The following is a 14,391-nucleotide window of genomic DNA, read 5'->3' as shown; positions in this document are numbered from 1 at the left end:
GAAAAACACAAGAATAGCATACTTGAGAAGCCAATTTTTATGTTGACGTGGGTCAGTCGTCGGAATCTCCATTCTCACTGAAAATATGGTCGGAAATAGTAGATAAGGGATTAATGTCTTTCTCCCTCATGACAGTAGATAAGGGTTTAATGTCTTTCTCCCTCATCTTTTGCCGTCAAGAAGAAGAAAAGTCAAACGAGGGTTTGGGTTTTCATCTTTTTTATAACATGCTTTTATTACTCAAAACCCCCTGCACATTTTAGTTTTTCCATATTACATTGCATACAAAAACTCAACAGAATTCGGGCAAGTCTTCCTTGACTCGACCGAATCAACCGATTCTAAGGCCTACTGAGTTTTTGTTTAAACCAAGTCCCCTTATTGGGTTTACCTGGGAAGGGGGTGAGCCGAGCCGAGTCAATGAGTTGACTCGGCTCATGTTTAAACACTGGTTTTAGCGACATCAAATAAAAAAAAAATAACCATCCACCCACAAATGTAGCGGGATGATTTCAATGTTTCTATATATGTATATGTAGTTCTCTGTGTACCAACTATGCCCACATACGTAAAGTTTACTTGTTTATTCATGCTATATTATTTTGACTTATAGATATAATTTACGTACAGTTTTTAGTATACTATAACGATTAACAGTATAACACTACAGAGTATAAACTATAGTGTATAAACACTATTACACTGTAGTGTATAATAATATAATATATAACACTATATGTATAACACTATGACACTTTAGTGTATAACGCTATAACACCGTTGTGTATTACACTATAGTGTATAACTCTATAACACAATAACACTTTAGTATATAATGCTATAACATTATAGTGTACGACGCTATAACGCAATAGTATATGACGATGTTGTATATAACACTATATTGTATAACACTTTAACACTATAGTGTATAACACAATTACATTTTAGTGTATGACACTAAATACACTAAAACACTATAGTGTATGGTACTATAACAGTAAAGTGTATAACAGTATAGTATATAACACTGTAGTGTATAATGCTATAGTGTATATAACACTATAACACAATAACGCTATAGAGTATACCTCTATAACACTACTATAACACTATAGTGTATAAAATTCTAAGACTAGTGTATAAAACTATTGTCTATAACATTATAACACTATAGTGTATTACAGTATAGTGTAAAACTCCATAACACTGTAACACTATAGTGTAAAACACAATAACCATATAATGTTGTATTATATAATACTATAACGCTATAGTTTATCAATTATATTGTATAACACTATAACACTTTAGTGTATAATATTATAGTGTAGAACACCATAACACTATTGCATTATATAACTATAGTGTATAACGTTGTAACATTGTAGTGTGTGACACAAAAAAACTGTATAGTGTATAACACTCTAGTTTATGACACCATAACACTATAATGTATTATTCTGTAGTGTACAACAATATAACACTGTAAAGTATAGTGTATAATCGTTATACACCATAATGTGATACACTATAGCGTTATATTGTTATACACTACAGTGTTATAGTGTTATTGTGGTACACACTATGGTGTTATAGTGTTATATTGTCGTACACTATAGTGTAATACTATGTTGTCATAAACTAGAGTGTTATACACTATATTTTACAGTTTTTTTGTGTCACACACTATAGTGTTATAGTGTTATACACTATAGTGATTTAACGCAATACTGTTATGGTGTTCTACACTATAGTATTATACACTAAAGTGTTGTAGTGTTATACAATATAATTGATACACTATAGCGTTATAGGGTTATTTTTTTTTACACTGTAGTGTTACAGTGTTTATGGACTTTTACACTATACTATAATACACTATAATGTTATAATATTATAGACAATAGTTTTATACACTATAGTCTTAGAGTTTTATACACTATAGTATTATAGAGTTATACTCTATAGTGTCATAGTATTATACACTATAGCGTTATACACTACAGTGTTATAGTGTTATACACTATAGCGTTATACACTATAGCGTTATACACTACAGTGTTATAGTGTTATATACTATACTGTTATACACTTTACTGTTATAGTACCATACCTTACACTATAGTGTTTTAGTGTCATACACTAAAGTGTAATTGTGTTATACACTACAGTGTTATATACAACATCGTCATACACTATTGCATTATAGCGTCGTACGCTATAATGTTATAGCGTTATATACTAAAGTATTATTGTGTTATAGAGTTATACACTATGTAATACACAACGGTGTTATAGTGTTATAAATTATAGTGTTATATATTATATTATTATACACTACAGTGTTATAGTGTTTATACACTATAGTTTATACTCTGTAATGTTATACTGTTAATCGTTATAGTGTTATATATTATATTATTATACACTACACACTATACTATATTTTTTTGACTTATATGATTTACATATAGTTTTATACACTATAGTTTATACTCTGTAGTGTTTATACACTATATTTTTTTGACTTGTAGATATGATTTACATACAGTCTTGTAAGTCTAATGTAAATATGGGTGTCTTAGTATCTAGACAATCTTAATATCTAGAAAAATCAATGGTCCATAGGCATAACGTGCCAAGTTTGAGATTAAAATTCATGTTCTTATCTCCAATATATATATATATATATATATATATATATATTGAATGGTGAACTTGGTTATCAAGAGTTACCCAAGTCACTGATGAAAGCTATCTGATTCATCATGATGGATAGTGGACAGAAAACAAAGAGAAAAATGTGTGTATTAGTATTAGATGTACATCTTTTTCTCCTTGTTTTTTTCTCAACCATCTATCACGATGGATTGGACAGCCTTCGTGAATGAGCTGAGTAACTTGGGTAGCCAGAGTCACCATTCACCCACTCTTTTATAGTTATATATATATATATATATATGTATATAGTTTTATATATATATATATATATATATATATATATATATATATATATATATATATATATATATATATATATAGTCCATGTTGTTGGATCTTGGATGATCAAAATTTAAAAATTTGTTGCTGAAAGGAAAATTTGTTGCAGGACTACAAAACGTCACTAAAGCCAGCATAAACCATTGCCCCACCATAAACTATCTCTAATACCAATGTAATGACTGTTTTTTACCAACAAGTAACATCCGGCATCCGACAAGATTGAATTGTCATATATATATATATATATATATATATATATATATATATATATATATATATATATATATATATATATATATATAGTACATGGAGCTAGTTGGTTTTTGTAATTTTGCTTTTCTGTTTTATTGTTTCTTTTTCTCTTCATTGTATTGTTATTGCCATTTTGGTTCTTAATAAAGAACAACCTATGTTGCATGGACAATTCAAAAAAATGAAGTGTCGATATCCGGCCGTATCCAACACCAACATGCCTTGACACGTGTGGGACATGCCATTTTCTGAACATGAAGTGTCCAAAAAGTAGACACGTGTTGCCCCTTTTCCCTCTTATTTTTTCCCTTCTCTTTCCTTTCTTCCTCTCTTTATTCCTTTTCCTTTTCACTTACCTCCCTCTTTGACTCTGACTGACATCTCTCTCTCTCTCTCTCTCTTTGTCTTCCCCCCCCCCCCCCCCCCCCCCACTTACAAGGACATCATCCTTTTCTTTTTCCTTTCCAAAAGGAAGATTTCTTTTTCTTTCAAAAGATAGAGAAAAAGCATTTGAAGGATGACATGGGTCTGTCCTTTTAACTTTTTAAAAAGACTATTTTATTTAACTACATTTCATATTCGTGAAACTAACCTTGATATAAAACATATATACAAACACAGACTAATAAAGTTTAAACAATAATTGATTATATAACAGATTTTAGATGAATTTTTTTCTACAATTTGTTAGATGATGCAAATGTTCATCACTTTTTCTCCTTGTTTTTCCCTTAACTGTCTATCATATTGGATCGGACGGCCCCACTTAGATGGCTGGGTGATTTTGAAAAGCCAAAATCACCATTCAATTTTCCTCTCTCTCTCTCTCTCTATATATATATATATATATACATGGTCATGTCCAAGTGTTTAATTTTTTGAAGTTTGCTGTATTCAACATATATATATATGGTCATGTCCAAGTGCTTAATTTTTTGAAGTTTGCCGTATTCAACACCCATACCAGTGTCCGACACCGACACGGCGACACCTGTATATGTGTCCATGCAACATAGAGAACAGTAAATTCTTTTCAGTTTTTTATTAATAAATTGTGTTAATTATTTTCCGGTATTAAGACATTATTAGATATGACTAATCTCCTTTACTCAATTTTGCTTTAAGCTACCCTGACCAGGGATTACTGGTTATTTTGTGTTCATTAGCTGATTATTCTGTTGTACACGTTTATATTCAGCACTTCCGGTGGTGTTTCATAAGCTACATGTTGTCAACTTATTCAGTTGTACAAACTTTTATTATCAGCATTTTTTATGATGTTTCATAAATCATAAGCTACATATTGTCTGTAACTTGTTTTTCTTTTTCCTTGTTTTCTTTTTCTCTGTGTTCAATAGATATCTTTCAGTCCCAAATCATCTTTCCTTGCTGCTGCTGATGACAGTGGAGATGTAAAGGTATTCCTAAGACACTTTTTCTGCTATAATTTAGAAATTTTTAGTTGATTTCCTTAGAAATCTAGATATCGTAAATGATGCTAATGAATTCAGTTGCTTGGCTGCCTAAAGTTATTGTATACTTAATATCTTAATTTTCTTTTCTCATTTAACATGCATAACTATGACCTTGATGGCTGAATGCTCAGTCAAGATATTTTTTTCATTTTCTTTAATGAACTTTCTTTTCGAAAAATTAATTTCTAGACCAAACTAGGTTGAGTTTTCAGATGCAGTCTGAATCAGGCTCAAGCTGAAGGGCTATTGGCTTCACATATTGATCTGGTAGCCTAAGTTGTCCCAAAATTTGACAAATTTTTATGGGCAAAAATGGCCACTCTGTGTGCAGTTTCCATGGGGGCAGAATTCCATCCTGATATATCTAAACCTAAATCTGCCAGAAGTCTTAGGGTTTTTATCAAATTTAGTGGGCCCCAAAACCATACCAGCCTGGCTCGACCAAGACCTGATCCAGACCTAGGATACGCCCCTTAGACCTAGTCTGAACCTGATACTCTAGCTTTCCTCCAAATCTAAGCCTATTGAACCCAGTTGACCCCTGTAACCCAGTCTTCACTAGTCTAAACCTGCTTGGTTTGAACCTAATGCACACGGATTCAGTCCTGAACCGAACCCTGTGTATATATTTCACAACTGTGTAAAGTAAATGACATTATACTGTATTGTGTATTTATTCTATCATATTTTCCACTATATTACACACAAAAGATGCATATGCGTATACTGGAAACATAAGTACACTAAATATGCACTGGAACTTTCACTTTTTATATATGAATACATTATTATACATATTATAATACAAATATCAATGTGATAATATATTGAAAACATTATTATGCTATGTGGCATTACCTTAAACTCATTTGCTGGCATCTATTTGGGCTATTTGAATAGGACAGAAGCATCAATTCACTGAAATTGCTTTCACTGAAATTGCTTTCATTGAAAAATGGAGCATGACATTGGGTATAGTTCACATGGCACGTCTGCCACTAAAGCCAAGCTTGGTCGTCACCTTAACACATGAATCCTGATAAATGAAAGGATAAGAAACATTGTGGTTCTTAATAATCATGTTTGTTGTTGTTCCATTTGTCTTATCCTTCATTTGACAAGGCAGAGACAAATTCCAGGATGTGCTTTGTAAATCGAAAATATACTAATTTAAAAAATGTGCTTTCTCAATTTATATTGTGTGATATCTCCGTGTGATGCTTTCAGAAATAAAGTTTAATGTTGCTGGAAGCATAGCTGATAATTTGCTTCTTGTATGAACTTCTCTGGACATCTCCAGTTTCTTTCAGAGCATGGCTAATCTTTCTGGCCTCAATCTGTTAACTTTCAGAGCTCTTGTTCTATCTTACTAGTTGAATTACTGAAAAATTGCTTTAATTTTTTTCCCAGGTTATTGATGTCCGTCATAACTGCCTTTATAGAACGCTAAGAGCTGCTCATGAAAATGTATCCTTTTTCTTTCTTGTTAGTATTGTATATTGTGCACCCGTAGTTTGTGAAGTGGTGCGTATATATACATACATTCATATATATAGATATATATATTGTGCATGTTATCGCGCGAGAATATTCAGCTTGGTTACCTAACATAGCCATTCATATATATAGATGTTTTCCTCATAAACCTATTTCTCACATTGCTTAATCCTTATCTGAATGAAAATAAATCTTTACAGCTTCTCACATTTAAGTTCAAGAATTCTTTTCACAAAATTGTCAAGTCTTGCATTAACAACAGCATAATGCAGAAACTTTTGCGAAGACAATGCAAGAATGTTCAGCTTGGTTGCCTAACATAGCCAGCCAATATGCCCTCCAATCATAGTCACAAATATTGTTTTCACATTTTAAATGGCAAGGTTTCTCTCAGGTAACTATGACGACCTCGAAAAAAAGGGGAAAGAACTATATTTTTAAAAAAGAATTAAAAATTTCTTAAAAATTAGGAAAAAATAAAATAAATGAGAACTATAACACAACATCAAAAAATAAGTAGATAAGCAACAAATAAAAATTATAAAATGGAAACAAGCAGTTTAACAATAAAAATGTGAAAAAAAACCTAAAATGTGAAAGTGAGAAAATGTGAAAAAGATGCTCTTTTTTTACGTTTTTTCATTTTGGCATTTTTTTAAATATAAAAGGATTTTTTTGTTGTTTTTTTGGCTGACTTATTTTTCGTATTTCTAACACATGTTTTAAAGAAAAAACATGTTTTTTCTAACTATGCCTCCAATTACTGCATGTTTTAGAAAAATCATGTAATATGGCTGCTCCTGCAGAAAATCCAAATTGTGTTACGTGGAAACTCATTTTACTGATGGAAAGTCTTATCATTGAAATGTTTTCTGCAGTGTCATATATATCTTACATTGCGGATGTATTGTAACTATGGGAAAAATCGATACAATACACCCTCAGTACAGGGTACTCGAGACCCCTTTCTTTAACTGTATTTTAAAGAAGCCCCCTCTCCTCATTTCGAAACACTCTTAGGAGTTGAGTAAAGTGGATCTCTTATCAATTTATTAGAAAAAACATCAATTTGAAGGAAGATTTGCATGTGAGAGATCAATTTGCAGATGAATAAAAAGGGGTTTCTGATTTCTTTCACAAAATGTATAAAAATCTCTCACTATAGATTTCTATTGTTTTTAATCTATTGTTCTGTGAATTGCCATAGATTTCCATTGTTTTGTGGATATATATCTCTGTACGATCACACATGAAAATGATGCACAAGGGTGAGGAAAACAATTGATTGAAAATCATTTGTTAGGTATTTTAATTAGGTGATGAATGATGGATAGATGATACTTGATTATTTTCATTTGTTATTTGTATTAAACATTTTCATCTTGTAATATGTAACTATATGACTATTATTTCTTAATATATGATTACCTATGACATAATGATTATGTTATGTTAAATTGGCGAATGTATATTCCTGTAAGACTATATGTAAGTGTAACATGTTTTTTATGGAGCATTGAATTTTTGTCTATTTTCAATTATTTATTTTGATTTTTTAACTTTAAAAAAATAAATTTACGATATGTTTCGAGATATATATATATATATATATATATATATATATATATATATATATATATATATAGTGTATCATTGGCCTGTCCGATACGGATTACGATGGACATTTTATAATGTTGGTTTTCTTTGTTCTATTTAGGATCTCCATTATAACCTTAATTTGGTTTCTTAGATATGTAGCAGCGTTCAATTTCTTCCATGGAGACCATGGGAAGGTACTCCTTATGTCATTGAAAAGTTGCTTTGAAGTTCAGGTTGTGTCTCAGAAGTCCTTATATTTAACTGTAAAGCTGGTTGACTAGTGATCATGTTGTCTCCCTTATCCATGTCACATTGCTGAAAGCCTGAAACTTTTGGCAATGAAAAATTACGGCAATAGGATATGCTTCGTTGACACACCGACTTAATGGTCATCTGTCCTCTTCTTTAATTTCTGCTTGGGATGTGGTGGAATGGATATGGAGTTATGCAGCGGCAAATGTGACACCTATGTAACATAGACCACTATCACCTTCTCCCCAGAGCTAAGTCACATGGATACATGGGTTTAGCCCACGTATCCGTATCGGTACGCCGATACGGGAATTCGGACACGGATACGGTGTAGATACGTTTTGGATCGGGTTTGGGTCAAACGCGATCCGAACCCAAAAAACCCGATTTTAAAACCGATTGAGCTCTTATCCCTTTCACCCGTCGAGGTGTCCCACTGCCGAAGCGGGAGGTGTTCTCTGTTACGTGAAGCGGGCGGCAAGATTATATCCTATTTTATTGTTTTAGATATTTTCGATACAGGACTAAAGTTGGCCATCTTTCCCTCCCTCTCAATATACAACTTTGATATATGTATGAAGACATTTTTTTTTTTCTGAATGATGTTAACGCAATCATCATGGAGACAAGATCTACTAAATAAATGAACACATAAACAAAGACAAAAGAGACAAAAGAGAAAACGAGTCCAGCCTCTTCTTTGTTGGTTCATCGGTTTAAGGCGAGACAAAAGAGAATCGTTCAGATTGTATCAAATTTTTCTTCTAGGGAAAAAACGAGTCCTTAAACCATAAGCTTTGAGCTAAGTCACACGGTGATAAACAATGTTTTGTTTGTTTTTTTTTTAATTTATAATTTTTTGAGAATATTATATTTGCCGTATCCGCGTATCCGGAAATTGTGATACTTGCCGTATCCGCACCCGTATCCCTGTATCGCACCCGCACCTGTGTGACATAGCCCCAGAGGTGCTAGCTACCAAATCTATAATTTGGCAGCCCTTACTCTTCCAAATGCACAATATACTTTCTGTTTCAGTTGTGTGATGTAGCTAAAATTTTAAGGTGAGGTTCGCTTTTCCCAAGCTTAGAATGTTGGATCCGCCATAAATTCATAATTGAACTGATAAGTAAAGTCTCTTTTAGTATTTTTTTCAGTGTACATGGAAAATAAAGTTGCATCCTCATTGATTTGCATGTTATTTTCTTGACAAGCCAATTGTATGACAGGCTTTTCCTGTTTGTGCTCTTGCTGTATAATTCCTGCTGAGAATATTTGTTTATACACCAAACAAAATTATATTCGTGTCATATTAAATTGCATTCTTTGATTGTGCTAATCTTTAATTCGTTTATATTGGCGGTGTCTTCAACAGTCATCACTGGTGGATTAGATGCAAGGCTTGCAATATGGGAATTTTCAAGAGGGAAATGCTACAAAAGAATAGATTTTGGTAATTCTCATCCTATTACAGTTTGTTTATTTGACATGGACATTTTTTGTTACTTCCTGAAGTTTTGAGCTGTTTCTTAGGTTCCCTTTAGAAAATTGTATGTCAGTATGTGGAAATAAATTTTAGGAAGAAATCATATCCTGAAAGACTTCAATCAAAGAACGATTTACCTGTCATAGTGGATCCTGTCAAAACTGCCCTTCTCCAGTTGATTATCTAATCATTAGATTAAGGAACTAAAATTATCCTCAAGGGGTATATTATGAAAACTATCAAGATCCTGTACAATTGCTTACAGGATCAAATGGATAGCAAATATTAATGATATAATATTATAATTAATTATTTTGTACTGGAAGCTGTACCATTGGTGGCAAAATGTGAAATGAATCATCTGCTGAGCTTCTAATTTCATGGTGGATGGATTTAGGTGCAAGGTTCTCATCTGTTGACTATCCTGTCTCCACGCAGTTTTGATCGCATTTTGTGTACCAGCTGAAATTTCTGACAGACATGCGTCAAGTTTTTGTTTCCCTTCCAATGATTCCAGGCATGAAACTTTTAGTCTAGACAGTTATTGATTGTATCACATGGACGTAGCTAAATTGCTGCTGAACCCATCTCAACATTCAAGGACATGGGATACACACAGAACACAGTTAAAGGCGTGTTAGGTGAAGTCAATGCATCCCATGCCATTTTTTCCCAAGTCTAGATTTGGTCAGCTTTGATCAAGTTTAATTTTGTTTTTTTTTTTCCAAAATTGCTAGAAGTTTGATTAGTGCTTCAATTTTTAAATGGTGCTTTCGTGGTACGATTTTTATCAATGTATTGACTATTTTTTACAGTAATGCACACAGACACATATATGTTACATATATGTAGTAGTGTCTCCACAGCAAAGTTGTTTGAAATTTATTCGCTCCCATATCTACACTCGCAGGCTCACTGGTTGCTTCAAGCACATGATATGGGCCAACATAAGAATTTTGATAAATTATTTATTCAGGAGCACACATAGTAGGTATTGGATGGTTTGCAGTACTAGAATGGAGCAGAAAAACAGGAATACCTGTTGGTTCTTAACTCACTAATACCAAAAATTTGCCTTACCTCAGAGATGGAACTTTTATAGTACTTGCGTAAGTTTTGCAATACTATTAGAAGCAAGGTTAGCCCGAACAAATGAAATATCACAGAAGGAATCCATAATGGCGTGGTGCATTGTTGGACTTTGGTAAGAGACCTGAAAGATTAACGAGTTTTTCTTTCCCTGCGGGTTATCAGCAGTCATGAGAATATGCTTGAGACTTAGCCTTTTGGGAGAAAATCTTAGGGGCTAAATTGCACAGGACTCAAAACAGTCCCTGCAGCTGTGATGGAAACATTCAGATTTTTCTTTTTTTTCCATTGAGACATTGACAGTCACGGGCTTTTAATTCTGTATATTTTTAATTCTCTTCATATATGTGCCCATGTTTTCATGAAAAATGCTGCACTTGCAGCTGCACCTATGTGACCCCTCAATAGTATCCAGATGTGAGCTACTTAAAAGAATATTATTGTAAAATTGAATATTTTGTCCTATTTAATATACACTTGCCATGATAATGTTGCAAGTCAAAAGTCAACATTTGTATAAAGTGCAGTCTCAATTAAAGTTGGGTGCATGCAGCTATTTCTGCAATCCTCGTGATTTTTTTTTAAGGATTCCAAGAACTAGTTCGATGACCTTGATGTAGTACCAAATTACCAATCTTATCATTCAAAATGCCAATGCCATGTCCCTCTTAACTAAGGCTACATTTAACCAAGTTTGTGTATTGGCAGATATCTTTTCTCTTTACTTTTCAAATCTTAAATATATGCTGCATCAGCTCTTTTGACTCCTAACTAACTTTAAGCAGGTTTGCTGTGGTTCTGACTGAAATAGCTGGATATAACGAAAAGAAAATTGATAATTGTGAACTCATATTAATGGTGTCACCAGAGAAACTGCTGAACAGAATTTGCTTATTTTAGCTTTCAGCTGATTAGGCAGGCTAAACAGTAGACACCATGTTGAACTCTCATACAAGAAACTTGCTTCACTGTGAATTCTTTTTGAACTTGTTTCCTGTGTTCGATTGCTGAAGGTGAATAGGATTAGTAAATGTAACAAGGTGGCTTTTCCCATTGCTAACAAGCAGCTCACCTTTGCAGCTAAGGCAGGCATTCGTTTCTTCTTTAAATATCCTCAGGGCAATCTCAACCTTTTGGATGTGTCTTTGTGCCTAGGATTGAACTTGGCAACATACTCATTATGTCCTCCATGGCATGGCGAAGAAGATTTTGGAAGTATAAGTGCTCCCTGCCTTGCCAGGAGGTTCTTCAATTCCATACTTGATTGTGACCCTATATCTAGTGTATATTCCTTCGATTGGAAACTTCCCTCCTTTGGGGGAGTTTTTCTGCAAAGCCGTTCCTTTGGTCTATGGGTTTTACTCCTTTTGTTGTTTTGCTTATTTTTCCTTTTGCATAGGTTTTTTGCCGTGTAGTTTTTCCTTGCTGTACAGCTAGTCAGCTACTTCTCAATTATTTTTCTGAAAATATCTTCAGGGTATTCCCCAGCAAGGTTGCATAGGAATATCACAATTAACATATTCCTGTTTGTAACCTACATAAGCTATGTTGTATAGGTCCATTTTTCTTTCTTTACTTGGTTCTTACAAGTTGTTACAATTTTAGGTAACGATGACCCAACCCACGCTAACACTTCCCATAGTGCAAGCCAGTCCATAAATCCTCCTTTTGTCCATGCAATATCTGTAGCTCAGGAGGATATGGAAGCAATGTCACAAAACTTATGTGCTGCTGCAAGGGGAGATGGGGTTATTGATGTGATCAATATAGAATCTGCACTTTCTGGCATCAAAGGAAGAAATTCCTCTCAAGCAAGGAAGCATATGCTTGTGAAACACAACAAGAAGGTATCACAAGATACTTCTGAAACGTCAAGCAGTGTACAACTAAAAAGATTGCAACTTGATCATTCTCTTGGAGGGCATACTGCTGCTGCTTCTTGTGTGTGAGTATTTGACTGTCCCATTGGGTGCCACATGCAGCTGAATTTTCTGCTTATATTTTCCTTCATTTTACAGGGCATTCTCTTTGTTTGGAGAGAATGGGAAGTTCGTAATTTCTGGGGGCAATGATGCTTCGGTTAAACTGTGGGACTGGAGGTATTTTGGTGCTCATCAAGGCGAGCCATGCAAATGTGTGAGCATTAACGTTCAGAAGAAAGTATGTGAGACTGAAGTTCTTTTTTTTTTCCCGTCCCTTTTTGTTTCCTCTTTTATTTCTGTTTCCTGATCGCATCTTCATTCTGCATATTTCCTGATCTTGTGCTTCCCCATGTGACAAACCCGTTTTGTTTGCAAATTAGGCTTTTGCAAGAAATAACACAATTCAGGCATGTTTTTTCATTTGAAAGCTTTTCAGGTATGATTTGCATTATTTAAAGAGTTTTTTTTTTCAGATGAACCTCAAGAAACAATGTCATTAGATCCATAACTGCCTTTCCCAGGTCTATAGAAAGATTATATTTGGAATATTGGCAGTAAACTACGTAAAATTCTCTCCATCTCATAATAATGCGTGTTCAAGTGAAGCCTGAGTACGGTGCCCATTAACCACCTTAAAAGATCTTCATTCGTCCAAGCGGCAACTTCTCTGCGGTGGACTTGTATCAAATTCAAGACTCTCTTACCACTCTTAACTATTGGCATTATACTCGCTGCAGGTGAATTGGCTTTGCACAACTCCAAGCGACGCGGAAAATCTTATCGTATGTGACACCTCCAAAACTGTGAAGGTTTATACAGTCGTATAGTCTATAGTGGCATAACGGTAGAGAAAATCTCGGCCTATGTATTTTAGATGTTGGCATTAGAACGAAGATAGTGTTGTGCAACAGTGTCCATGTTCTGCAGCTGATGATGGAAGTGACATGTACGTTGGTTCAGGCGAAACCACATTGTAAAAAATGTCGTTTCATTCGTGGGTAAAAGTTCTCTCTCTCTCTCTCTCCCTCTCTCTCATTTTTCTCATTTGTTGCACGAACTTTTCAATATGTCAAAATTTTATATATTTAATATTTTGGTGCCTGTTCTCTCTACCATAAAATTATTTGATGGACGAAATTATTTAACAGGAGAGATTTACACAAAACTAATTATTTAACAAATAGGAGCGTTTGAGGGACATCATTTCAAAATGTCAGGAAGATCAAAGAGCTTGAAAAATCAAACGATTCATATTTCATCCAAAAATCATTATTCTATTTTTAGACATGGTGTCAAATATGGTCTACCATAACAAAATTTTTAAACGTGTGTGGGTGGGTGTGTGTGTGTGTGACCCTTCAGATTTTAAGGATTATTTTGGTCAGTATGTATGAACCGCAAATCAATTGACGTAAACATTATGCTTTATGGCCTGGGCTTATAATGAGTCATACAAAGATCCCATTCATGTATTTGATATACAAAAAAGTAAAAATATTTCATGTGAAGGATGTGGAAAAAGAAACTTAGAAATACGCAGCCTGATGCATCGAATTGGGCTGTGTGTGGGAGGCCAGCAGACTGAAGGAATTCACTTCCCCGTCCATATGGTGTCCTACACATGCAGCTTGATGCAATGTGTGAGAGGCTCGAGGCATCTATGATGGGAGAAATTTGGCGTTTTATACATAATAATTTTTAAAATACGTACATGATAAAAATACGAGGACTGCACAAATTGTTGTGTGAGCCGTCTGGTCAACTTCATTGATAATTTCAAGGTGTCGTATATGAAGTTTATTCTTCCAAGATG

General features: G+C 33.9%; 1 protein-coding gene across 2 annotated transcripts in view; it reads left to right on the top strand.

Annotated features, from left to right (window-relative positions):
* Window positions 1-13,651, top strand: part of LOC116260955 (uncharacterized) — a 28,696-nt gene extending 15,045 nt beyond the window's left edge. Inside the window, exons 5-11 of one of the 2 annotated variants that reach the window (XM_031639501.2) lie at window positions 4,617-4,676; window positions 6,144-6,200; window positions 7,981-8,023; window positions 9,457-9,534; window positions 12,262-12,601; window positions 12,675-12,816; window positions 13,316-13,651. In XM_031639501.2, coding sequence (XP_031495361.1) covers window positions 4,617-4,676; window positions 6,144-6,200; window positions 7,981-8,023; window positions 9,457-9,534; window positions 12,262-12,601; window positions 12,675-12,816; window positions 13,316-13,405 — 810 coding nt within the window. In that variant the 3' untranslated portion in view covers window positions 13,406-13,651. Of the gene's footprint in view, window positions 1-4,616; window positions 4,677-6,143; window positions 6,201-7,980; window positions 8,024-9,456; window positions 9,535-12,261; window positions 12,602-12,674; window positions 12,817-12,958; window positions 13,276-13,315 lie in introns of those variants that run through there. The other variant, XM_050079575.1, reaches the window with a different exon arrangement.
* The last annotated feature ends 740 nt before the right edge of the window (window positions 13,652-14,391 follow it).

The sequence above is a fragment of the Nymphaea colorata genome, chromosome 9 (assembly GCF_008831285.2).
Source record: "Nymphaea colorata isolate Beijing-Zhang1983 chromosome 9, ASM883128v2, whole genome shotgun sequence".
In the NCBI taxonomy this organism is placed as follows: Eukaryota; Viridiplantae; Streptophyta; class Magnoliopsida; order Nymphaeales; family Nymphaeaceae; genus Nymphaea; species Nymphaea colorata.
The sequence above is the reverse complement of the archived record's forward strand: the minus strand, read 5'-3'. Positions and strand labels throughout refer to the sequence as shown.